The 25,434-nt window shown below is 38.4% G+C and overlaps 2 protein-coding genes across 18 annotated transcripts; both read right to left on the bottom strand.

The window, feature by feature from the left end:
• Positions 1-4,391: 4,391 nt before the first annotated feature.
• LOC124452913 (neurogenic locus Notch protein-like) lies at positions 4,392-23,082 on the bottom strand. 17 transcript variants are annotated; one of them, XM_047003548.1, is made up of 31 exons: positions 22,893-23,082; positions 20,464-20,655; positions 19,970-20,146; positions 19,097-19,270; positions 18,768-18,893; positions 18,469-18,692; positions 17,684-17,900; positions 16,148-16,444; positions 15,870-16,079; positions 15,421-15,642; positions 14,825-15,034; positions 14,416-14,637; positions 13,809-14,018; positions 13,393-13,602; positions 12,977-13,186; positions 12,568-12,789; positions 11,960-12,169; positions 11,545-11,754; positions 11,137-11,358; positions 10,529-10,738; positions 10,133-10,345; positions 9,535-9,744; positions 8,693-8,905; positions 7,941-8,144; positions 7,625-7,846; positions 7,082-7,309; positions 6,620-6,841; positions 6,217-6,444; positions 5,212-5,448; positions 4,982-5,125; positions 4,392-4,799 (listed from the first exon to the last, which is right to left on the bottom strand). In XM_047003548.1, the coding sequence occupies exons 1-31, from the start codon at positions 23,080-23,082 to the stop codon at positions 4,474-4,476; spliced, it is 6,612 nt and encodes a 2,203-aa protein (XP_046859504.1). In that variant the 3' UTR covers positions 4,392-4,473. The 17 variants fall into 17 exon arrangements, with proteins under 17 accessions (XP_046859504.1, XP_046859505.1, XP_046859508.1 ...); XM_047003549.1 differs by having other exon boundaries at positions 17,684-17,893; positions 18,474-18,692; XM_047003552.1 differs by lacking the exon at positions 11,137-11,358.
• Positions 21,458-25,324, bottom strand: LOC124452921 (methylthioribose-1-phosphate isomerase-like). Its single transcript, XM_047003575.1, has 3 exons — positions 25,124-25,324; positions 24,355-25,009; positions 21,458-24,177 (listed from the first exon to the last, which is right to left on the bottom strand). Exons 1-3 carry the CDS (start codon positions 25,253-25,255, stop codon positions 23,909-23,911), a joined length of 1,056 nt encoding a protein of 351 aa, XP_046859531.1. The 5' UTR covers positions 25,256-25,324; the 3' UTR covers positions 21,458-23,908.
• Positions 25,325-25,434: the final 110 nt, after the last annotated feature.

Here is a 25,434-nt window from a genome sequence, read left to right as displayed (position 1 = left end):
AGTTGATAACTTTTGATGAAAGGATCACCAAGTTCTTTAGTACCAGATCGTGTGTCCGATGAAATTGTCAGGTCTCACTAGATCAACATCTATTTACATCTTTCTGGAGATTCCTGCAGAATCGTGACTCTATCTTGTAGCCAGTATATCAAACACAAAGAGTATCCAAAGAAAACAGACATTCAATTGTGAAACTGCTCAAAATTTCCTAAATACGTTTAAGAAGTAGAAGGTTTAATGGAGATGGACTGTATGCGCAGAGTCGAGGAAAACTGCTCAAAATTTCCTAAATACGTTTTAAAAATGGAAGGTTTAATGGAGATGGACTGTAAGCGTAGAGTCGAGGAAAAAATATGCGAAAAGAAATGTTTCAGATCAGGGGTGTTGCACTTTTGACAACATCAGAAGTGCCGTGGGAGCGAAATTTAGCTGATATCGTTCAGGTTCAGCATATTCTATGCTTGAACGCGTTATTTGTGTTATTCATTACTGTACTGTAAGATTTCACACGTTTTACTTAAGTCCTAGCCCGTCAATTACACGACTGAACTTACGTTTTTACTGACGTTGAAAGTTCTTTCTTACACATTGTTGAAAGTTCTTTCTTACAAGCTATACCATATATTAAGCCGATACACATTTTGCATTTTGCTACACCTTCAATGACCTTACAAACAATGTGAAAATCGTTCACACCAGTCAAAGGTGAGATTGTTCAGCTATAAGTGACGATGGTCATTACGTTAGTAACGATAGACGCTCTTGTAAAAAGGATAGTCTGAGAGTTCACATGATTGGGTGCTAATCTTGAAAAATTTCTGCTATTTGCCTCTGGCGGCAGTCGGTATTGTTTAACGAGATCATGAGGGTCAATGCTGCTTATTAATCTGAATGGAGAGTATTAGATGCAAGAGGACAGTCATGGTGACAGTGGCGGATACTAAGGGAACAGGCTGGTGAGCCCCATCCAATAATTTAAAAGTCTAAAATCGTGCACTTACTACAACTTAACACATCTATATGCAACGTAACTGTCGTATTCAATAATGATTATTTGATAAACTTCTATATTGTACACATCCCACCAGCATACACTACCTTAATTCTTCACTTGATTGCAGTGGCAAGTAGTTTCACGACTTTGTGTGCCCCAATCAATATAATGTCGTGTTTACTTCGTGTGATGGAACGAACGACGCACTTTAGGGGTCGTCCATTTTGTACGTACTCTTATGAATGAAGGAGGGTGTATATAATGAATGACACATTTACGTGCAGTAAAGGGGAGGGGATAAGCTGCTGTTTCGTAGAATAACATTTTGGAATCCAATTTCTGGTCCCACGAGCAGGCTTACACTTTCTATATATATTTCATGGATTATGTATGTTAAAAACTGGCTAAGATAACAGAAACCAGCAAGCTGAGTATCAATTGAGCAGTGGTTATAAAAAAGCTGACTTTTGCCCGATCTTAAAAACTAACACATCTGTAGAGGGGAGGGGTGTGGTTGGCCTATTATTGTACATTTACGTAAGAAAGAGGGGGGGTGAAAGAGAGCTTTGCTTGAAATTCTGAAAGTTTTGATTACGTGCTCAAGGGACCCCTAAAATCACGTTTTCAATATAATTAGAAATCATATTTTTTGTTTCATCTTGTCGACGTCTTCCAATCCTGAATCCTTTTGGAGAAAATTCGTTGAGAAAATCCTCTAATCATTTGAAAATGCATTCGATCTCTGTTGCACGACATGGTAAACAATCTATGCATGTAATCGCATGGATCAACTTGAAGTTTTTCGCCTTTGGGGGAAAGAAGTTTAAACTATCTGATGAACGACAAAGAAGTACTTGACGGCCACGCCTAGCAAAATGGTGTGACGTTTGTCGTCTATATCGTATAGTAAGCCTTTCATAAACAAATATGTTGTTGCTATGAGTGAACAACGAAATATCTACAAAGCTGAAGAAAATCTACGAGCTAGCTACGCCTCTGTTCGGATCAGACTGACTGTCAATTTTGTTACGTGAAGTCCCGAGCAAAACAAAGGTGAACATACACATAAAATATTCATCTTCGTGTTAGAGCTTTCGTGAGTCCACAGTTTGTGATGAAATAGCGTGGGTGATGGTGCAATTTCAATAGTATGTCAACGTTTCAAGTTTCCAAGCACTAAAGTGTTGTTATATTCACACAGCGTGCTTATTTTGGATTTATGTAAAATAGTGTGGGTGATGATGTGTAATTTCAATGGTATTTAAACTTTCAAGTTTCCAAGCACTAAGGTATTTTATATTCACAGCGTGCTTATTCTGGATTTATATTTACTGTTTAAGTAAGTGATTTGGCAGCGTGTCTGCTGTAAATGTTTATTTGGCGTCACGAAAAACAGGTTAATTACAACCGGAGGTTAGTAAATTTAATTATGAAATTTAATTATGAGATTTTTTATTACTTGTGCATGGAATGTGTGAAAGGTGTGGTTCATTGTAATTATTGTCTTTTTGCAAACGCTGTGCGTAAATAAGTCTTTTATTTGGCGCTGTAGAAGTATGTGGGCGTGGAGCTAAAGGCCCGAACCCCCTCTTCACCAATCTTTGGAAAAGTGCTGAGCCCCTCTTCAAAAATCTTTGGGAAAGTTCAGAGCCCCTTCTTTTAAAACATTTTCAAAGCAAGTGTACTGCTAAAACTATTAAAATGTCGTCATTGATAAATCGCCGCCAGACAAGTCTTGTTTCAATTTCATCTGTTAAATGTGAATAATGATTATTACATGTTGTAAATGTAGATCGTCCAGGTTGGCATAGTCCCGAGGACTGTTTTTGTTGTTGTTGACTGACGTTTCGACAACCTTAGCGGTAGCCATCTTAAAGGTTGTCGAAACGTCAGTCAACAACAACAAAAACAGTCCTTCTCAGGACTATACCAACCTGGACGATCTACATTTACAAACATGTAACGATACTCCCGAGTTCAAACCATTTACTTTAATAATGATTATATTGAAATACTCGGAGAGACTGTATCACTGCTATAGAATCGTTGTATGCATTGCAGTCTAGTATATAATACGCCGAAATGCATAAGCTACTCGTGTATTTTACAAACATTTACTCAAATCCTTTCATTCCGTGTCCTTGAAAAGATGACAAGTCTACACAAGAGTAGAGAGCCAGACGCTACAAGTCCACACAAGAGTAGAGAGCCAGACGCTACAAGTCCACACAAGAGTAGAGAGCCAGACGCTACAAGTCCACACAAGAGTAGAGAGCCAGACGCTATAAGTCCACACAAGAGTAGAGAGCCAGACGCTACAAGTCCACACAAAAGTAGAGAGCCAGACGCTATAAGTCCACACAAAAGTAGAGAGCCAGACGCTATAAGTCCACACAAAAGTAGAGAGCCAGACGCTACAAGTCCACACAAAGTAGAGAGCCAGACGCTACAAGTCCACACAAAAGTAGAGAGCCAGACGCTACAAGTCCACACAAAAGTAGAGAGCCAGACGCTATAAGTCCACACAAAAGTAGAGAGCCAGACGCTACAAGTCCACACAAAAGTAGAGAGCCAGACGCTACAAGTCCACACAAAAGTAGAGAGCTAGACGCTACAAGTCCACACAAAAGTAGAGAGCCAGACGCTACAAGTCCACACAAAAGTAGAGAGCCAGACGCTACAAGTCCACACAAAAGTAGAGAGCCAGACGCTACAAGTCCACACAAAAGTAGAGAGCCAGACGCTACAAGTCCACACAAAAGTAGAGAGCCAGACGCTACAAGTCCACACAAAAGTAGAGAGCCAGACGCTACAGTACCGGGTTTGTGACCGATAAAGCCGTTTTAGATTGAAAAGATTTGAGTAAATTGTCGTATAATGCATGAATAGGTTATACCATTCAGCGTGATGTACTTTTGCCGCTCTGAAGACGACAATCATAGCATTGCAGTCTGGTAGCAGTGTCGTATGTGACTTGTCCGACTTTATACATACATCTGCGTGAAATTATTTCGCTACGATACCTACTTTGGTCAATTATGAAGTTATAATTATTCTGCCATTCACTCAGTTAAATTTTAAATAGCTGTCAAAAGCTATGGTTTGCAACAAATGGTCTAATTTCAATGCCGAATGTTACCTTTTTTAAGACCCTGTCATGAGGTTGTAAGTGAAAGTTTTAATGCTTAAACCGATCACATATAGCTGTATAATGCACAGAGGTTCTGCTCGAAAACTGGTCATAAGTTTAGTTGTGAATATGTATGATGTCATACGATGACGTCACCCATTCTAAACAACGTCACGCCTTCATCTCGGGAGAGCGCGTGAAGCAATTTTAGTCGGCGAGTTTAGTCTTCAATAACGCGAAACATTCAAAATGAAAGAGTTCATGTCATTTGCTCGAAAATGAAGTTATTATTTATTTGAAAATTATGTTATTCAACAAAAGCAGAATGTCCGTCCATTAACCATTGTAACTATCGAGGGAATCTTCTTCGGCAGAACTTCAAATCCTTTGATCTTCTGTTTAACTTCCGTACGAGAGGCGCGAAGTCTTTCTGAAGGAAACCAGTTTTCTTGTTGATGACGAATTCTTTGCTTTTTGTCTTGCGTCCAATGAAAACGTATTTGCCGTTCACTTGAAGTTCTGTGTTGTTGCAGCGACATTTGGTGTAATCTGGCACGCGAATCAATACTTCATTGTTCTTTGTGAACTTCGTGTACTCGGATCGTGGCTTGAATCGCTTTTCGACATTCACTAACACGTTGTCACCGTGGAAGCTTAGAATTTTACCAATGATCGCTGTTGGAGGAATCAATGTTTAAAATTTTAGCACGGAGAGATTAGATAATAGTTCGGGTTTTCGTTCAAAATTACATGAAGGATCGCGTCTCATCGATTCAGTTTTGTCGCAGTTAAATTTTTTGTACACGCACTTATATGATGAATTTATAAATTCCACAAGTTTCTACATAACAACTTACCAAACTTGTTCCGCTTTTCGCAAAAACTCTTCAGAACTAGTTTTTTCCCAGACTGAGGGCATCTCGCGCATTCACGCAGACTCCTTCTCGAGGTTGGAGCCACTGTTGTCGTAGCATTTGTTTTTACGACGGTTGTTGGCGTTACTAGGAATGGAATAAAAAGATAAAATCTTTCAAAGTCGGATAAAGTGGAAAAACATAACTCTCGTCACAGTTATGGATAAACGTACCGCATTCTCCCTCGTATTTAAATTCAATGACTTTCTTCAATTCACAACCAGCTCTTTTCATCTCACAGCGATTGCCATATGTAACGTTATCGGTGCCACATACAGGTCTGTATTCTCTCGTACACACTATATCACATACACATTTTGCTTCACCCCCAATGACCTTGCAAACTCCGTTAAAATCACAGCTTTTGCTTCCACAAATGTCAATGTTGGTTGCCTTGAGTATGTCCACCTCTAGGTGATGATGTTTCATTAAGTTAGTAATGATAAAAGCTCTTGTAGGAAGACTAGTCTGAGAGTTATATGATCAGGTGCTAATTCTGAAAAATCCATGTAATTTGCCTCTGTTTATATGAATCCTAAAGATTCATATTATTATTATTCTTTGATGAAGCTTTGTCTTTGGTTGAAGTCGTCATTTAATGAAATAACGCTGGAGGCTCATTGCTGACAACAATAACATGCATTTGGTTATTCTAAGTGGATACTGGAGGATGTGAGTTGATAAAAATTTGATAATTTTATATGGATAGTGGTGGATGCGAGTGGATAGTCATTTTAATGATGGGCGATAGTATATGATGGAACATATTTCATTTATATTCATAATAACGACAATCATAGAAAGGAAGCGAGGTCATAATTTTGCTGACAAAAGATCTAGGTATAATTGTATGTAATCAAAAAGACGTCGCTTTTCTATAAAATTTTTCGTAAGAATTTATGTTCCACGTTTAAATTTTCGAAAAATTGCTAAGTTTTGCCCGGATAAGGAAACCACGACAAGAAACGATGGATAATTGGGGATAATTGTGTATAAAGTAAATAGTTTGAACCCGGGAGTATCGTAACATGTTTGTGGATGAAGATCGTCCAGGTTAATAGAGTCCTGAGAAGGACTGTGGGTATTGATGTAGACTGAGATTTGACAACCTTAGCGGTAGTCATCTTCAGAGTCAAATGTGATGACATATGATGATTGTGTATCTTGATGATACCTACCGCAAGGACCTTTATTCTGAATGGTTATAATCTTTTTTTGTTCACAAGCTCTCGACTTCATAACGCAGAGATTACGATACATTTTGTTGTCGTCGCCACAAACAGGACGGTAAATGAGCGGACATGCCTTATCACAGACACACGTCGCGGTCCCATTCACATCAACACATCGTCCAAATTCACAAGGTGGGGCAAATACACATGCGCTGAGGGGCACCACTGTTGTATCTGTGAATAAGTACAATTGAATATAAATGAAATGGTTGACGTACGTCGCAAACAGTTCTCATTGAAAAGTTGTGGGAATGAAATTTTGTTTTATGACTTAGCAGACATTGAAGTAGTCATGTCACAACTCCAGTGCAGCATTTTGTGATATAAAAATCTCCAACTATTTTCTTACCGCATTCGCCATACTTTACAACTGTAAGGTTTTCTTGGGTGTTACATGATTCGACTTTCATATTGCACTTATTGCTGTACGTTTTGCCATCTGACGCACATACAGGATTATATTCAAGGGTGCAGAATTGTGGACATTCACATAAGTGTTCGCCGTTCTCCTGAGGAACGCAGGTCGCATAAAAATCACATTGCACCGAATCACATGGATTTGATTGCGTTGCTGAAAAAGAACGTAAATACTTAGCCGTTCAGTCAAATTTTCCCTCCTTTGTCACTTTTCATTATCATTGAGCCCGGGAGTATCGTAACATGTTTTTGGATGAAGATCGTCCAGGTTAATAGAGTCCTGAGAAGGACTGTGGGTATTGATGTAGACTGACATTGCGACAACCTTAGCGGTAGTCATCTTCAGAGTCAAGTGTGATGACATATGATGATTGTGTATCTTGATGATACCTACCGCAAGGACCTTTATTCTGCATTGTTATAATCTTTTTTTCTTCACAAGCTCTCAACTTCATAACGCAGAGATTAAGATACGTTTCGTTGTCGTCGCCACAAACGGGACTGTGAATAAACGGACATGCCTTATCACAGACACACGTCACGGTCCCATTCACATCAACACATCGTCCAAATTCACAAGGTGGAGCAGAATCACATGCGCTGAGCGGCACCACTGTTGTATCTGCAGATAATATACAATTGAATATAAATGAAATGGTTGACGTACGTCGCAAACAAGTCTCATTGAAAAGTTGTGGGAATGAAATTTTGTTTTATGACTTAGCAGACATTGAAGTAGTCTTGTCACAACTCCAGTGCAGCATTTTGCGGTATAAAAATCTCTAATTCAATCGTGTTCTCCATAATGGTATATTTTTTATTCGAAATAATACAAACTCTTCATGACTCGGGGAAATTAATGATTTCCTACAAAAATAGTCATCTTGCCGTGTTCTAAAAGGTTCGCTTCTCACGAAGAGCAAAACTATTTTCTTACCACATTCTCCATACTTTACAACTGTAAGTTTTTCTTGGGTGTTACATGATTCGACTTTCATATTGCACTTATTGCTGTACGTCTTGCCATCTGACGCACATACAGGATTATATTCAAGGGTGCAGAATTGTGGACATTCACATAAGTGTTCGCCGTTCTCCTGAGGAACGCAACTTGCATAAAAATCACATTGCACCGAATCACATGGATTTGATTGCGTTGCTGAAAAAGAATGTAAATATTTAGCTGGTCCTCATCGAAGTTGATGGTTGAACTATATGTATCTCTCAAAAGCAGATGAATATTTCTTGCTTACCAATATTACTGCAGTTTGGTTTTACAAATCTTCGTTTAGTGCCTGGAATCTTCTCTCCTTTTCGAGTTACGCACCAGCAATAACCACTTCCTTCGTGGCATTGTATAGGACTAAAGCTTCCGTCTTTTTCGCAACTCGGTTTCCAACTTTTAGAAAGGTTAGCATTGAAATCGTCCAGTTTCTTCTGGTATTTTGATTTGAATCCTGCAGGCATGAAGAAAAAGCACAGTAAATTACTTGCTGGGCGCACGTACAGCTGTCTCAATTATGAAAAGAGAAGCGCCTCATAATGCCCTGGAGTGGGACAGTAAAGTGACAACCTCTCTAATGATGTGTCATAGGCAAAGTGAAGAAGATGATCAGTAAATTGCTTGCTAATTATATTTGATGGCACCTAAAATATTAAATATGCTAAAATATTAACTATTTTAAAATATTAATTATGCTGCTAGGAAGTGTTACTTCTGACGATTTAGATGATTTCATTTGTATGTCACCATTCATGATCATTCAAATTCCCACCCTCCTCTATGTTACACTTCATCATCATTTAAAGATCATTACTCCTTATCATTGGAGTATTATCCTTTACCATCTGTCCCATGCCGATATGACGCTTTCAAAGTTGCGATAGCCGCCTTTGCATTGTTCGTATAGGGATCGAAAGCTACTTTTAAGGATAATGATTAGCAAACGAACAAAAAATAATGGTTAAAAGCACGGAGATTCGACAAAATAAAAAAAGTCTTCACCTTCACTACAGTTTAGGTCTTTTGATCGTGTTTTTGTTCCCTCGATACTATATCCTTCACCGTCAACACACCAACAGTAGCCTGTGGATGGATTACATTGCTTACTGCTGTAGCTGCCATCTTCTTCACACTGAGGTACAAACACTCCAAACAACAACAGTAGGCCTTTTCTTTTAGCGTCTCGTTCTTGTTCACATTTTGACTTCGCTTTTGCTAGATAGAATGGCAAGCTTTTAGTGTCAGTGGTCGAAGCGTTTTTTTTTGCGATATATTTTCATGCAGTCTTTGAAATGCAGTTTGCAATACGTCCAAAATTTAGAAATTCAAGTGGAAAATAATTTTCCAACCAGAGACGTAATAATCATTTCTAGGCTTTTTAGGTTGGCATCTCATATATCAAGCGTGTCAAGAGTTGACATTAAGCATGTTAGGACTGATGAACACTTAATGCTTTGCAATGGAGCTGATAGCTGTTTAAGAAATAAAAGACGTTCACTACGAAAGAACTGGCTAATGCGAAGCAAGGAGACATTTGGGAGAACTCGAGAGCAGATAAGTGCAAAGAGTACTCAAAAACATCTACGAGGTTTGCATAAGCCGAAAAACATCTTTCATTTTTTTCCCGTAAAATAACAATAATGCAAAAGAGGTAAATTAAAATAAAACGTTTCAATTTTTTCTTTAACATGTACTTATGATTGGTTTGCAAATTCACTTCGAGCGATTTAATTTACTGAGCTCAGATCGGTTTCCTCGGGTTAATGCAAATTCAGCTGTACACCAATCAGCGCACGGCTTATATTAAAGAAGATTGAAATACAAGTATAAGAACAGGCCTTCACCTTCAGTACAGTTTACGCCTCCTGCACGTGTAAGAGTTTCCGCAATTTTCTCTCCTTCACTGTCAACACACCAACAGTAGCCTGTGGATGGATGACATTGTACGTCACTGTAGCTACCATCTTCTTCACACTGTGGTAAAAACGCACCCAGCAAGTCTGGGTCGGATAATACAGCGTCTCTTTCTTCTTCACATTTTGACTTCTCTTTGACTAGATAGATTGATAAACTATTACAATGATGTTTATAACTGCTGTAATTGGTCCGTAATTCTTGCATATTTCAAATATAGGAAGTTTCAATAGCTGACTCGATGTATGTCGTGTTGGGACTGATGGACATTTTAAAGGATGATGATTAGTTACAGAGGTGGTAGCATGGAGGGACTGCCCAGCCATCAAAATTTCCTGCACTGTGGTTTAGATATACGTAACATAAAAATGACAGTTATCTAAAACAGTGCGTAATACAGGTACGTGAAATTTTGGGGTGTTTAACCCCCCCCCCTCCCCCCGCCCAAATAAAATAATGTAGGCATCACTGATTAATTGATGGATAACATTGCTCAAAAAGACTCAAACACATTAAAAAAATCTTCACCTTCACTGCAGTTCAGATTTTTTGAACCTGTTTCTGTTCCCTTAATTTCATCCCCTTCACTGTCAACACACCAACAGTAGCCTGTGGATGGATGACATTGCTTTCTGCTGTAGCTGCCATCTTCTTCACACTGTGGTACATACACTCCCAACAAAAAAAGCAGGCCAACTGATTTAGCGTCTCTTTCTGTTTCACACTTTGACTTCGCTTTGGCTAGATAAAATGGTAAGCTTTTAGTATTAGCTTTGATGTCCTTGCAATTGCAATTGAAACGACAAGAGTCTTTATTGTTGGCTTTCGATCACACAAGTTTGAATGGACAAATGAGTAGTTTGTACTGTAATAGATAGACATTGTAAATCAAAACAAAAACACAGTTCAAAAAAAGGTGTTCACCTTCACTACAGTCCATTTCCTCTGCACGTGTTTCTGTTCCCACAATTTTTTCTCCTTCACCGTCAACACACCAACAGTAGCCTGTGGATGGATGACATTGCTTTCTGCTGTAGCTACCATCTTCTTCACACTGTGGTACAAAACTTCCAATCAACAACGTGCCATTTGATTTAGCATCTCTTTCTTTTTCACATTTGGACTTTGCTTTGTCTATAAATAAAATGGTAAACTGTCATGATGAGACTTATTTGTGCATTAGCCACATGGTCCGCTCTCCTTGCGTATCTGAAATATTGGGAATTAAAATACTGGCTCAACCTACAATGCCGACATTTCAAACCCAAATATGTAGGCTCGGGTCCAAAAGTATTTTTACGTAATTATAATCTCGTGATTTTTCCCATCTATAACGCATAAAAATTTCCTAAGTAGATGTTGTTCTCTTTTATGGTATTTTTTATTTGACATAATGCACAGTAAGTGACTCAAAGAAAATAAACCATTTCCTACAAAAAATTATCTTGTTGTGTTCAAAAACGTTTTGTGGACAAAGTTCCGTTGCTGTTTGCGGAGTCTCTCGACAACGACCAATAAAACTATTTTCTTACCACATTGGCCATACTTTACAACTATAAGTTTCTTTTGGGTGTTACATGATTTGACTTTCATATTGCACTTATTGCTGTACGTTTTGCCATCTGACGCACATACAGGATCATATTCACGGGTGCAGAATTGTGGACATTCACATAAGTGTTCGCCGTTCTCCTGAGGAACGCAGGTCGCATAAAAATCACATTGCACCGAATCACATGGATTTGATTGCGTTCCTGAGAAAGAAAGTAAATATTTAGTCCTTCATAGTCTTGACAACCTCAACAAAAGACATTCAGATATTATTTTTTCGGGTATCGAGGAAAATTTTTTTTTCATATGATAAAGTGAATGACTATACATTTATTTAAAATCGTGGCCAGAGATTTGCAGTACAACAACATGAAATGACATGTGTTCACCTTCACTACAGTTCATTTCCTCTGCACGTGTTTCTGTTCCCACAATTTTCTCTCCTTCACCGTCAACACACCAACAGTAGCCTGTGGATGGATGACATTGTACGTCACTGTAGCTACCATCTTCTTCACATTGTGGTACAAAACTTCCAATCAACAACGTGCCATTTGATTTAGCATCTCTTTCTTTTTCACATTTGGACTTCGCTTTGGCTAGATAGAATGATCAACTATCATAATGAGACTCGAAACTATCATTATATGATCGGTTGTTCTAGTGTATTTTTTATTCAGAAGTTCAAATCACTGGTTTATGTTGTTCGTGTTTGGAGACATGAGCATTTTAGAGGATGCTGATCAGCTGATAGATCAAAATGGGGGAGGGAGACACAAACAACATGAAATGACATGTGTTCACCTTCACTACAGTTCATTTCCTCTTCACGTGTTTCTGTTCCCACAATTTTCTCTCCTTCACCGTCAACACACCAACAGTAGCCTGTGGATGGATGGCATTGTTTGTCACTGTAGCTACCATCTTCTTCACACTGTGGTACAAAACTTCCAATCAACAACGTGTCATTTGATTTAGCATCTCTTTCTTTTTCACATTTGGACTTTGCTTGGTCTATAAATAAAATGGTAAACTATCATTATGAGACTTATTTGTGCATTAGCCACATGGTCCGCTCTCCTTGCGTATCTGAAATATTGGGAATTAAAATACTGGCTCAACCTACAATGCCGAATTTCAAACCCAAATATGTAGGTTCGGGTCCAAAAGTATTTTTTACGTAATTATCATCTCGTGATTTTTCCCATCTATAACGCATAAAAATTTCCTAAGTAGATGTTGTTTTCTTTTATGGTATTTTTTATTTGACATAACGCAGATTCAGTGACTCAAAGAAAATAAACCATTTCCTACAAAAAATAATCTTGTTGTGTTCAAAAACATTTTCTGGACCAAATTCCTTTGCTGTTTGCCGTGTCTCTCGACAACGACCAATAAAACTATTTTCTTACCACATTGGCCATACTTTACAACTGTTAGTTTCTTTTGGGTGTTACATGATTTAACTTTCATATTGCACTTATTGCTGTACGTCTGACCATCTGACGCACATACAGGATTATATTCAAGGGTGCAGAGTTGTGGACATTCACATAAGTGTTCGCCGTTCTCCTGAGGAACGCAGGTCGCATAAAAATCACATTGCACCGAATCACATGGATTTGATTGCGTTCCTGAGAAAAAAAGTAAATATTTAGTCCTTCATAGTCTTGACAACCTCAACAAAAGACATTCAGATATTATTTTTTCGGGTATCGAGGAAAATTTTTTTTTGCATATGATAAAGTGAAGGACTATACATTTATTTAAAATCGTGGCCAGAGATTTGCGGTACAACAACATGAAATGACATGTGTTCACCTTCACTACAGTTTATTTCCTCTGCACGTGTTTCTGTTCCCACAATTTTCTCTCCTTCACCGTCAACACACCAACAGTAGCCTGTGGATGGATGACATTGTTTGTCACTGTAGCTACCGTCTTGTTCACATTGTGGTACAAAACTTCCAATCAACAACGTGTCATTTGATTTAGCATCTCTTTCTTTTTCACATTTGGACTTCCCTTTGGCTAGATAGAATGATCAACTATCATAATGAGACTCGCAACTATCATTATATGATCGGTTGTTCTTGTGCATTTTTTATTCAGAAGTTCAAATCACTGGCTTTATGTTGTTCGTGTTTGGAGATATGAACATTTTAGAGGATGCTGATCAGCTGATAGATCAAAATGGGGGATGGAGACACAAACAATATGAAATGACATGTGTTCACCTTCACTACAGTCCATTTCCTCTGCACGTGCTTCTGTTCCCACAATTTTCTCTCCTTCACCGTCAACACACCAACAGTAGCCTGTGGATGGATGACATTGTTTGTCACTGTAGCTACCATCTTCTTCACATTGTGGTACAAAACTTCCAATCAACAACGTGTCATTTGATTTAGCATCTCTTTCTTTTTCACATTTGGACTTCGCTTTGGCTAGATAGAATGATCAACTATCATAATGAGACTCGAAACTATCATTATATGATCGGTTGTTCTAGTGTATTTTTTATTCAGAAGTTCAAATCACTGGCTTTATGTTGTTCGTGTTTGGAGATATGAACATTTTAGAGGATGCTGATCAGCTGATAGATCAAAATGGGGGAGGGAGACACAAACAACATAAAATGATATGTGTTCACCTTCACTACAGTCCATTTCCTCTGCACGTGTTTCTGTTCCCACAATTTTTTCTCCTTCACCGTCAACACACCAACAGTAGCCTGTGGATGGATGACATTGTTTGTCACTGTAGCTACCATCTTCTTCACACTGTGGTACAAAACTTCCAATCAAAAACGTGCCATTTGATTTAGCATCTCTTTCTTTCTCACATTTGGACTTTGCTTTGTCTATAAATAAAATGGTAAACTATCATTATGAGACTCATTTGTGCATTAGCCACATGGTCCGCTCTCCTTGCGTATCTGAAATATTGGGAATTAAAATACTGGCTCAACCTACAATGCCGACATTTCAAACCCAAATATGTAGGTTCGGTCCAAAAGTATTTCTACGTAATTATAATCTCGTGATTTTTCCCATCTATAACGCATAAAAATTTCCTAAGTAGATGTTGTTCTCTTTTATGGTATTTTTTATTTGACATAACGCACAGTAAGTGACTCAAAGAAAATAAACCATTTCCTACAAAAAATTATCTTGTTGTGTTCAAAAACGTTTTGTGGACAAAGTTCCGTTGCTGTTTGCGGAGTCTCTCGACAACGACCAATAAAACTATTTTCTTACCACATTGGCCATACTTTACAACTATAAGTTTCTTTTGGGTGTTACATGATTTGACTTTCATATTGCACTTATTGCTGTACGTCTTGCCATCTGACGCACAAACAGGATTATATTCACGGGTGCAGAATTGTGGACATTCACATAAGTGTTCGCCGTTCTCCTGAGGAACGCAGGTCGCATAAAAATCACATTGCACCGAATCACATGGATTTGATTGCGTTCCTGAGAAAGAAAGTAAATATTTAGTCCTTCATAGTCTTGACAACCTCAACAAAAGACATTCAGATATTATTTTTTCGGGTATCGAGGAAAATTTTTTTTTGCATATGATAAAGTGAATGACTATACATTTATTTAAAATCGTGGCCAGAGATTTGCGGTACAACAACATGAAATGACATGTGTTCACCTTCACTACAGTTCATTTCCTCTTCACGTGTTTCTGTTCCCACAATTTTCTCTCCTTCACCGTCAACACACCAACAGTAGCCTGTGGATGGATGACATTGTTTGTCACTGTAGCTACCATCTTCTTCACATTGTGGTACAAAACTTCCAACCAACAACGTGCCATTTGATTTAGCATCTCTTTCTTTTTCACATTTGGACTTCGCTTTGGCTTTAAATAAAATGGCAAACTATTATTATGCGACTCACACTTTTCATCATTTGCACATTCCGCTCTTCTTGTGTGTCTCAAAGATCGTGAGTTTAAATTTCAAACTTAACCTAAATGGCGACATTTCAAACCCAAATGTGGAGGTTCGGGTCAAAAAGTATTTTTTACCTAATTATAATCTCGTTATTTTTCCCACACATTTATAAAGCATAAAAATTTCTAAGTAGATCTTGTTCTCTTTCATGGTATTATTTATTGAACATAACGCAGATGCAACGACTCACGAGGAAATTAGTGATTTCATACAAAAAAAATCACCTTTTGTGTTCTAAATGTTTCGCGGACCTAAGCCCTTTTTTTTCACGAGCAATAAACTATTTTCTTACCACATTGGCCATACTTTACAACTGTAAGGTTTTCTTGGGTGTTACATGATTCGACTTTCATATTGCACTTATTGCTGTACGTCTTGCCATCTGACGCACATACAGGATTATATTCACGGGTGCAGAATTGTGGACATTCACATAAGTGTTCGCCGTTCTCCTGAGGAACGCAGATTGCATAAAACTCACATTGCACCGAATCACATGGATTTGATTGCGTTGCTGAAAAAGAAAGTAAATATTTAGTCCTTCATAGTCTTGACGACATCAATGAAAGACATTCAGATATTATTTTTTCAGGTATCGAGAAAATGTTTCTTTGCATATGATAAAGTGAATGAATGTATATTTGTCGTGTTGGTACTGTTGGAAATTGTAGAGGATGATGATCAGCTCATGGACAAAACTGGGAGATGGAGACCCAACAACATGAAATAACATGTGTTCACCTTCACTACAATTTAGATCCCCTGAACGTGTTTCTGTTCCTAAAATATCATCTCCTTCACCGTCAACACACCAACAGTAGCCCGTGGATGGACTACATTGTTTACTGCTGTAGCTGCCATCTTCTTCACACTGTGGTACAAACTGTCCAAGCAATGGTGGGCCAGATAATAAAGCGTCTCTTTCTTCTTCACATTTTGACTTCTTTTCAACTAAACGAAAGTATGCGCTCTTTGTTTAGAAAACAGTTGTCGTTTTCTTTTATTTCTTTTGCAAATACCTTCAAAGATATCAGGCAATTGTGTTGTAGTTTCGAGCTCTACGTCTGGTTTTTCCGTTGTTGAAACTTCTGATGGATCATCACAAAGGTCTTCTGCGCCCTTAGTGGTTTCACCTATCACCACTCCATCTTTATCCACACACCAACAGGTTTCTTTAAAACCGTAGCATTGAGAACGTTTGTAAGTTCCGTCGATGTTACATTTGGGTTCAAAGCCTGCGGATAATGACGGATTATTGATGGCCCAATCACGTTGTCTTTCGCACTTCGTCTTGTTGCTCGTCTTCTTGCTCGAGTCTAAAAGAATGCACAAAAATGCAGGGCGCTTGACATAAAAACTACTGCGGCAAAAAGCTGTTTGCGTATATAAAAGCAAACCAAAAAGTTAAAACAACTAACTACGGCACATACTCCTTATTTTCTAATCCCAATAACGGCCATGGGATGCAATAACAACGACGTTTGGGCAGAACTATCATTATCTTGATGAAAATGACAGAAATACCATTTTACGTATACCGAATACAATTAATTTACTTGACATTAAATAAAATCTTGTCTTAACTTGTATATTATTGTATGTTATACTTCAGTATACGCGCCTGAGAGAGTTTGTCACTGTAAATTTATGGAACTGAAAAGGTTGATGTTATGCAATGGCTAAACAAGAAACCAGATTTGAACGTTATGGAAAACATACAACACAACTAAATCTTTCGTGGCAACGGTGGCAAATGGCTACATTCCCGTCGCTTTTCGACAAAGGGATAAGCAAAGAATCACTGAAAATTCAATACGTTTTTGACAATCTCCCCCCTCCTCTCCTCCCCAAACTTTTTAATGTCTCTACCACGCCCAAGCTAGTGTACATTGATATTGTATAGAGAATATGTGTAACCGTCAGGGGTGCGTAATGATAACAGTAGATTGCTGAAATGTTTATTTTCACGTGTCAAAACATAAAATTACCTGCTACCAATGGTACCTGACCATGAGCATTTCATTACGATTACATTTTGTCGTTATCTATTCAGTTATACATAAAGCGTCGTAGGAGGTGTCCTGCACTGCAACTTTTAGATTTATTAGAAATTCATGCCGTATATTTCAACAGGCTTTTGTACAAAGAAAGCCTTTTTAGCCATTTGCAACAAAACCAAAAGGAACAACGCTGCTCGAAGAAGTTAAATATATATATGTATATATAATAAGCGAATTGATACATGCCTTAGTTAGTAAACGAGCTCTGCTATACTTCAATGAGATTGGTTTGCTTCGTATAGCTTGGAATTAAAGACCAATGAATTCCTTGCTTCGATATTTAGTACAGTGTATCGGTATTTAAAGTATTTTACGTCCTAATTATTACACTACGTTAACACGTTACCCATGGTCAGCGGCATAGCTATTTTTTTCGATACAGCCCAGCCGAAAAGATCCTCTTTAACAGGTTGTGAAGTACATTAACGATCGATATTTTTGGTATTTCATCAAGATAGCTATAGTTTTAATGCATTATGAAATTACTTTTCATACCGCATTCTCCATCTTTAACTTTAGTAATCAAAGTCTCATTCTCACAAGAGGTGACCTGCATCATACATAAGTTGAGATGGGTAACGTTGTCAGACCCACAAACAGGCTGCCATTCAGCTGTACAAAACGTGGGACATTCACACGTGGCTTTGTTGTCGTCACTTGTCACGCACGTTGCATAGTTTTCACATTTCTTATTACGACATGGATCTTTAAACATACGTAAAAGTATATTTCACATTCAGAGCGAAGATTGAATGGAATTTATAGCATAAAACATACCGCGTCACGAATACGGTATTCGGTGCGTTTAATGCTGAATCCATATCATGAAAAACTCTGGTAATCTAGACAGGGATGGATCTGGAATGGTTTTGTAGGGGGTGCTATAGTTTCAATAAGATGTCCTTAAGTCAGTCAACTTTGAGTTAAATTTCGGTGACTCCTTTGTGAGTGCCATTATGTCGTTCACATGGCAGACTTTTTGTGGATTTGTTTTGAGACGCTGGGAAATGTGTAGTTCGATAGTTCTCGTAGCTTAATTTGTTGGTATATTAGTATATCGTTGGGAAATTTGCACTCCCTGCACCACTTTTAGCCAAGGCTATAATGGTGTGCACTACCTGCACCCTTCCCCTAAATCAATCCCTGAATCTTGAGCATTGAAATATGGAATTCGGGGCGTGAAAAACGGAGTCTGGACAATTGAAATACGGAATTTACCACATAAAATAGTAAATTCAAATCATGCAAATCTCCACGCTCTCCAGAAGAACAAATGTAACCATACCTTCAGCATCACATTCTCCATCCTTGACTTTCGTAATCAAAGTCTTAGTTTTGCAAGAAGTGAGTCGCATCATACATAAGTTTGAGTAACTAACATTGTCGGAACCACAAACAGGTCGATAGTCATCTGTACATATCTGGGGGCATTTACACGTAGCCGTATTGTCGTCTATCTTCACGCATTTTGCATGGTATTCACATACCTTGTTAAGACATGGATCTTAAAAACATATTCAAAAGTTTCATGCTCATTTCAAATTGATATTTTCATACTGCACAACACAAGTTATCTTACCGCAATCCTCCTCGTCGCTGTTATCCCCACAATTGTCGACACCGTTGCATTTCATGACAGAAGGAATGCATTTTTTCACCGAACGACATTGAAACTTGTTGGAGTCCCGACAAGATGCTTTGGGCTCTGAAAGGCAATTGTTACAATATTATTAAAAAGTTCTTTGCACTGATCAGCACTCGACTTCTCCCAAAGCTATTCTCGGTTTACATAAACCTGTGAAAACACACTAAACATCTTTTACTCTTTAAATGGCAGAGGCCGTTTAGTTGCTGGCACAAATACAAGCTCATTTCTCGATTCCTTGCCTACTGACTTCTCTTTCATACCGTGTTCCTCACTGCAGGTCTCCTGGCATTCCGCTTTTGTGAAATAATTGTTTCCGTTTCCCCCGCATCCGCCAAACGTAAACCTTTGGCAGCGTTTCTCGGTACTGTTGTAGTACCATCGTGGAAACGAGGCACGACATCTTCCCACGATTTTTGGCAGTGAACACACGTCGACTAAAATTGAGGTATGTTCAAGTTATGTCTGAATGACTACAAACTCCCTGCTACCAACAATACTTCAGTGGCGCATTCAACCGATAAGTCTTACGCTCTAAAAGTTCACTCTCACCGAGGGGGTCTTCAAACTCAACTCATAACTATTCGAAGACGGTATTTTTACGTCTCCGATTGCTTGATTTGAAATATTGTAAGAAATACTCCAATAATCGCTGGAGAAATGACTTCGCCATTGACGAGGGAAAGCGCGATTTTTATGTCGTGAATGTGATCGTGATTGAGCTTTTAGAATGCGTGCGTTAGTCCTGCTATGTAAATTTTATGACATTTTAACGACATACGCGTGTTAGTCCTGCTATGTAAATTTAAGGTCATTTTTAGAACATAACGTGTTAGTCCTGCTGTGTAAATTTTAGGACATTTTAAGGACATACGCGTGTTAGTCCTGCTGTGTAAATTTAAGGTCATTTTTAGAACATACGCGTGTTAGTCCTGCTGTGTAAATTTTAGGTCATTTTAAGAATATACGCGTGTTAGTCCTGCTATATAAATTTCAAGTTATTTTAAGAACATACGGGCGATAGTCCTGCTGTGTAAATTTAAGTGAGGGGCTAGGCTCGTTACGTCCCAGCCACTATTTTGGAGAGTGCTTTATGCAGTTGTACATGCTCTCGAGCAAGAAATAACTATTCTCACCTGAGGTTGAACAGAATTCAAAACAACGCTCATAGTTCATAAAATTATTGCCGTTTCCTCCTTTACCACGGTATACAAAACCATCGCAGACTCCGGTTTTTTCGTCAAAGAAATACCTCACCTCGAAACCGCCACCGTAACCACCGTCTTTTGGTTGCGAGCAAATCTCGTGGATATCTAATGTAAGAGAAAAAAGGTATTCTGTTTGTAATGAAAGGGCATTGTTTATTCTTTGAGGCAAAAGGTTCAAGTTCATTGATTTATCTTCCATCAACCTAACACATAATCACGGATAGTTCAATTTCTCATATACCAACCAAACTACCACACAAGCATAGATAATTCAAATTCATTGATTTAATTCAAGCTCATCAAAAGTGATGCACCTTCTGGTTCATTCAAAAAAGGATTTACACTTTAGCACAATGAGTTTAAGTGACTTTCGTGAATATAAAGAATATAAAGAAATGTGTATGAAGAACGTAGAAGCTCACCTACGACATCTGGTCGTTTAGAGTGGACAATCGCCGTGCGGCATTCATTCACCCCGCAACCACTGTCACAACATTTCTTTTCTCCGGGACAGTCTGAATCGGAACCGTTGCAGGGAGGAGCCAGAATTTTCACTGCGCAGTTTACCAATTCATCCAAGGGTGGACAAGTTTCAACGTTTTCTGCACTAGATGCTGATAAATTCATTTGTCATTTAGTCTTGCGTATGGGAAACTTCTTGTATGTATGAAAAAAAAACTTGAACTTTGGTTCAATTGAAGTTCACAGGCTCGAGCATTTAAAATTGGGTTTTGTCTTTTAAGTTAATAGGAATTTAAAAGTTACTTCGAACTACCACTTGACAAAACTTGAAGCCACCAATTCAACAAGTCTCAAAAAGTAAGTGTCGTCGATAGGGGGCTAACATGTTTGGGACTAAGTAACAATTCATTCAAAATATTATGGTTTTACGTTAATTTTTTTACGGAGAATAATTCCATTTCATGTTTCACGAAACGCAAAGTTAAGCTTAAACTCAACCTACCTCTCGATATGGGTTGAATTTAACCCAAGTTAAACCTGGGGTTAGTGGTGTTTACACGCAAAAAAATTAACCCGGGTTAAACCCACCTATATGTATATTACACTGGATAACACATCAATGTATAAAATATAGTAATCCAGTCTAATATACATATCAGTGGTTAAACCCGGTGTTAGTTTATGTCGTGTGAATAGGGCTTAAGATTCCGAATACATTCAAATGAGAAATAAAAGTTAAGCTCCGATGTTTTCTCCGCAAATTGTGAGAAAGTTGCTCCAATCAACAAAGCGCTCGCGATGAATACACCATTACTATAACGTGGCTAGATTCATATTATAGGCATTTTTGGCAATTTTAATGCCATAATTAATGGCAATAGAGGATTTTGGCTGTTGACGTCATTGCAACGTTTGTTGACATCATGCAACCATGAACGAAAGACGGTGTTAATCTTTAAATTTGAACTTTCTGTATTTTAATAACTCGATCTACATAGTTCAATTGTATCATCTATATTAATTTTTTGCATTATGAGTTCGGAAGACGATAAGACAATACCAAGTCCAAGTTTGACGTAAATGACAAATTAGGATCGTAAGTGACAAATTAGTATCTAGAGATCACAGAGACAAGGTCAAAGTTGTCTAATGTTTTTGTCATACCATACTGCAAAATGTAGTATGTAGAAAAATAGGTGTATGGCTGATTGTGACAATAAAAAACTATGCACAGTCACAATCCTACATACGCCTATTTTTTTATGTACCACATATCGCAGTATAGCTTACATTGTATTCGTTGCCTTTGCCTGGCAGTATGACAAAAACATTACACAACTTTGACCTATCATTTTGTCACTAAGGTTTCTAGCGGCGCGTCCTCTAGTGAAGTCCAGAAGCAGATCGTAGGCTAAAAACGGCTCAGAGTAAATACAGCTTCAAGATTGTGTTTCCGACTTCAACTATCTCCAACTACGGTGAACTATTATCTACCATCGGAGTATATTTTATGCATGAACTTGTTGGAGCGCTATCAATTCGAATCAAAATCTTGCGCGCATGCGCTTAAAGTACTTCCCAGTGGTCACCTGGGTGTAAACCTTCTAGAAGATTAAGGAGACGTAAATGGTGGATCATCTTTCACGTTGTTGGATGAAATAGTTCATTACGTACGAGGTGTTAAATCGGGCCAACAAAACATGCCTTCGTTAACCTAGCATTGTCCCTGCATTAGTTTCAACTCGTGAGCACTACTTAACTGTTCATCATAGTGTGCTCGTGGGCACTTCAGAATGTACTTCATAAAAAAGAACAATCTATCACGTTTCAAGCAGTTTCAACATCTCTTTTCCTATAGGTACAACGAAATATAATCAGAGGTTTAGAAAAGTCTCCCGACGCCGAGGATAGAATTCTGAATGCTGGTATTCCTAAACGGGTGTTTTGCTTGAAAAATTCCTTAACACATTGACCTTTCGACGGACCTCTTCATCGTCATCCCCTTTCAACGCTGCGGCAACTCGCCAAACGCGCGCAAAAACATTGATATAATTTTAATGGGTCAATTTTGCGTCAATAACTTGAAAGTACATTTAAATCGCTATTGCACGATAGTGCAAACATAATTTACGAGTAATCGCAGAGACCAAGTCAAAGTTTTTGAGTTATCTATCTATTCATATTGAATGCAAACGACGCTAGAGGCAAAAGCATTGGATTGTATAAAAAACATCGTTATTTTAAAATGAAATGTTTATTTATATACATATGTACGTTATACACAAGTTTCGTACACGAATTGTCCTTTCACAAAAGTTCAAGCATATTGGAATGTTGCGCCCTTCATCATGCACGAAGTAAAATCGGTAGAGTTTCGGAGCAGACTTACCGTTCACTTTTTTCAGTGAATTACAGATGAAAAGAAAGGCGACTAACCATAAAATCTTCATCTTCGTGTTACAGCCTACGTGATTGATGAAAGAGTGTTGGAAATGTTGCGATTTCAATGGTTTATCAACGTCTCGAATTTCCAAGCACAAAAGTGTTGATATGATCACACTACTCTGGATCTTATACATTATCACCTTCGGTATCCCAGACGACAGTGCGACCGGACTTCAGTGACGTCACTTAAACATCTGTTGCTGATAGAGGGATTTGACGAGGCCAGTGTGTCCTCTTTGTAGGGAAACAATTTTAGATATTCATTGTAGGGCTGCTCCGTAGGCGAATCCTTGGCCAGGGCTAACGTTTTTTTTCTCGAGATGTGTGAAAATTCATCACGACATACCACCGTACTTTTTAGTAAAAAAAGTCCTGTTGTGTGTTATTTGACACATTGATCAAGTCATTGTTATCTTGATAATGAAATAAGCTACAAAACAACTCGATCAGATGCATTGTTTTCTTTCGAAATCCGTGAAAATCCACGAGTTATATAAACAACTCGTCCGCGAGATTGTCTAATTTAATCTGTTATTGTCGCGAAATAGGATTGAAGAGATTAGGTGGGAAATGCTCTTAAACGCAAACTACATATGGTCACTGCTCTTTTTTCAAGAGGTCAGCTGCCAAATCGTCAAGCAAACGGCTTCAAAGGCACGCATATGAACGCAACCTCATGCGAGAACATTCGCATATTAATGATGACACGTGATCACTGGAAACCTAGTTAGGCGATGGCGTCATCAATATGGATTGCATTGATCCATATATTATACATACACATCGCTGTGCTACTTGGTTTAAGAACGCTAGATTACTGATTGCGGTCATCCGCAAAAAATTCAATAGAATAAACGTAATGTTTGTTTTCCTATACAGTCCCACGGTGCTGTTTCACCTTGTTTTACACACCCAACCCACATTGCCCTATCTAACCCAAGCTACCCCCACTTTAAAAGGTTACATTCTATTCTTCAGTTCATGCTGTAATTGTGATGGTTCGAAAACACCATACTCCGTGACTATACCCCCCGTTATTAGTCGAGCAGGGGTCACATCAAATGCAGGGTTCCAACATTGAATGCCCAAGGCAGCAATCGAGTGGCCCAAAAGATGGGTAAGCTCCTTTGGGGGTCTTTCTTCTATCTTTATGTTGTCTCCAGTTATGCAATCAAGATCCACAGATGTAGAGGGAGCAGCTACATAGAAAGGCACCTTGTGATGCTTGGCTAAAATCGAAAATAACATGAGTTAAATATGATTATAATCATATAAATTGGGGATCATGGAGGGCAGTGCATGATTGACTCCATTGCTTCACATAGTATGTAAACCATTGTACAAAATTTTCTAATAGATTATCAACTCCTATGCTCTTAACTTCCAATCCCCCAACCTCTGTTCACCTGAAATAGCCAATTGATAGGTTCCAATCTTATTTGCTGTGTCACCATTTGCTGCGATCCTGTCGGCACCAACAATAACAACCGAAACATTTCTTTCCTTCAATGTAATTGCTGCCATCGAGTCTGCAATTAAGGTGGCTGGGATGCAGTCATGAACTAATTCATATGCAGTCAGCCTTGAGCCTTGGTTGTAAGGTCGTGTCTCTGTGCAATAAACATGTTTTAGTACATCCTGATGGTGTAGGGCTCGTACAACACCCAGAGCTGTTCCATATCCTGCCGTAGCCAGAGATCCTGTGTTGCAATGTGTTAGCACGACAACATCCTTTTCTGTTACATTCTTCAAGATGTGTTCGCAACCGAAACAACCGATTGCTTTGTTATCGGCAATATCTTTCGCAACCATGCGCTCAACTTCATCAATAAAGTTCAATTTTACTTCTTCTACAGTCAATGAACGATCCATTTTCACAAACTGTGTTAGTTTATCTCGAGCTGTCTTCATATTGACGGCAGTCGGCCTTGCCGTGACGAGGTACTCCAGTTTCGATTCAATCCAAACAATTAAACTGTCAATTGTATCGAAATGCTGAGTAAAAAGCTCCACTGCAAGGCTCAAACATCCGACGATGGCAATGGCCGGCGCGCCTCGCACCTATGCAGAAAATTATCTAACTTAAATCTGACAAGAGCAGGCAATGCAATGGTGGTTTGAAATATTAATCTTGGTGCAGTATCGTGTGTATGGTCATGGTGTACTGTAGTTTACCTTCATTTCTTTGATCGCTTGCCATCCGTCATTCGTGGTATTTAACTGCTCATATATTGCTTGATTAGGTAACAGTAGTTGATTTAAGATTCGTAGATGTCCGCGAGTGTATTTAATCGCTTCTAGACTCATGTTTTCAATCACTTATGTTAGATATATCGAATCCGTCTCAAGTCCTGTTTTGGGCCAAAATAATAGATATTCATTGTCTGTCAATGTTTACTTGGTCCCAGGACCCGTGGACTCCTTTTAACGATAAAACCAGCAGAGGGCCAGTGGTATAAACGTTAAATTAAACCATGAAGCATTTA

Source organism: Xenia sp. Carnegie-2017, unplaced genomic scaffold (genome assembly GCF_021976095.1).
Source record: "Xenia sp. Carnegie-2017 unplaced genomic scaffold, XeniaSp_v1 HiC_scaffold_25, whole genome shotgun sequence".
Classification (NCBI taxonomy): Eukaryota; Metazoa; Cnidaria; class Anthozoa; order Malacalcyonacea; family Xeniidae; genus Xenia; species Xenia sp. Carnegie-2017.
Note: the sequence above shows the minus strand (reverse complement) of the source record. Positions and strands in the feature narration are given on the sequence as shown.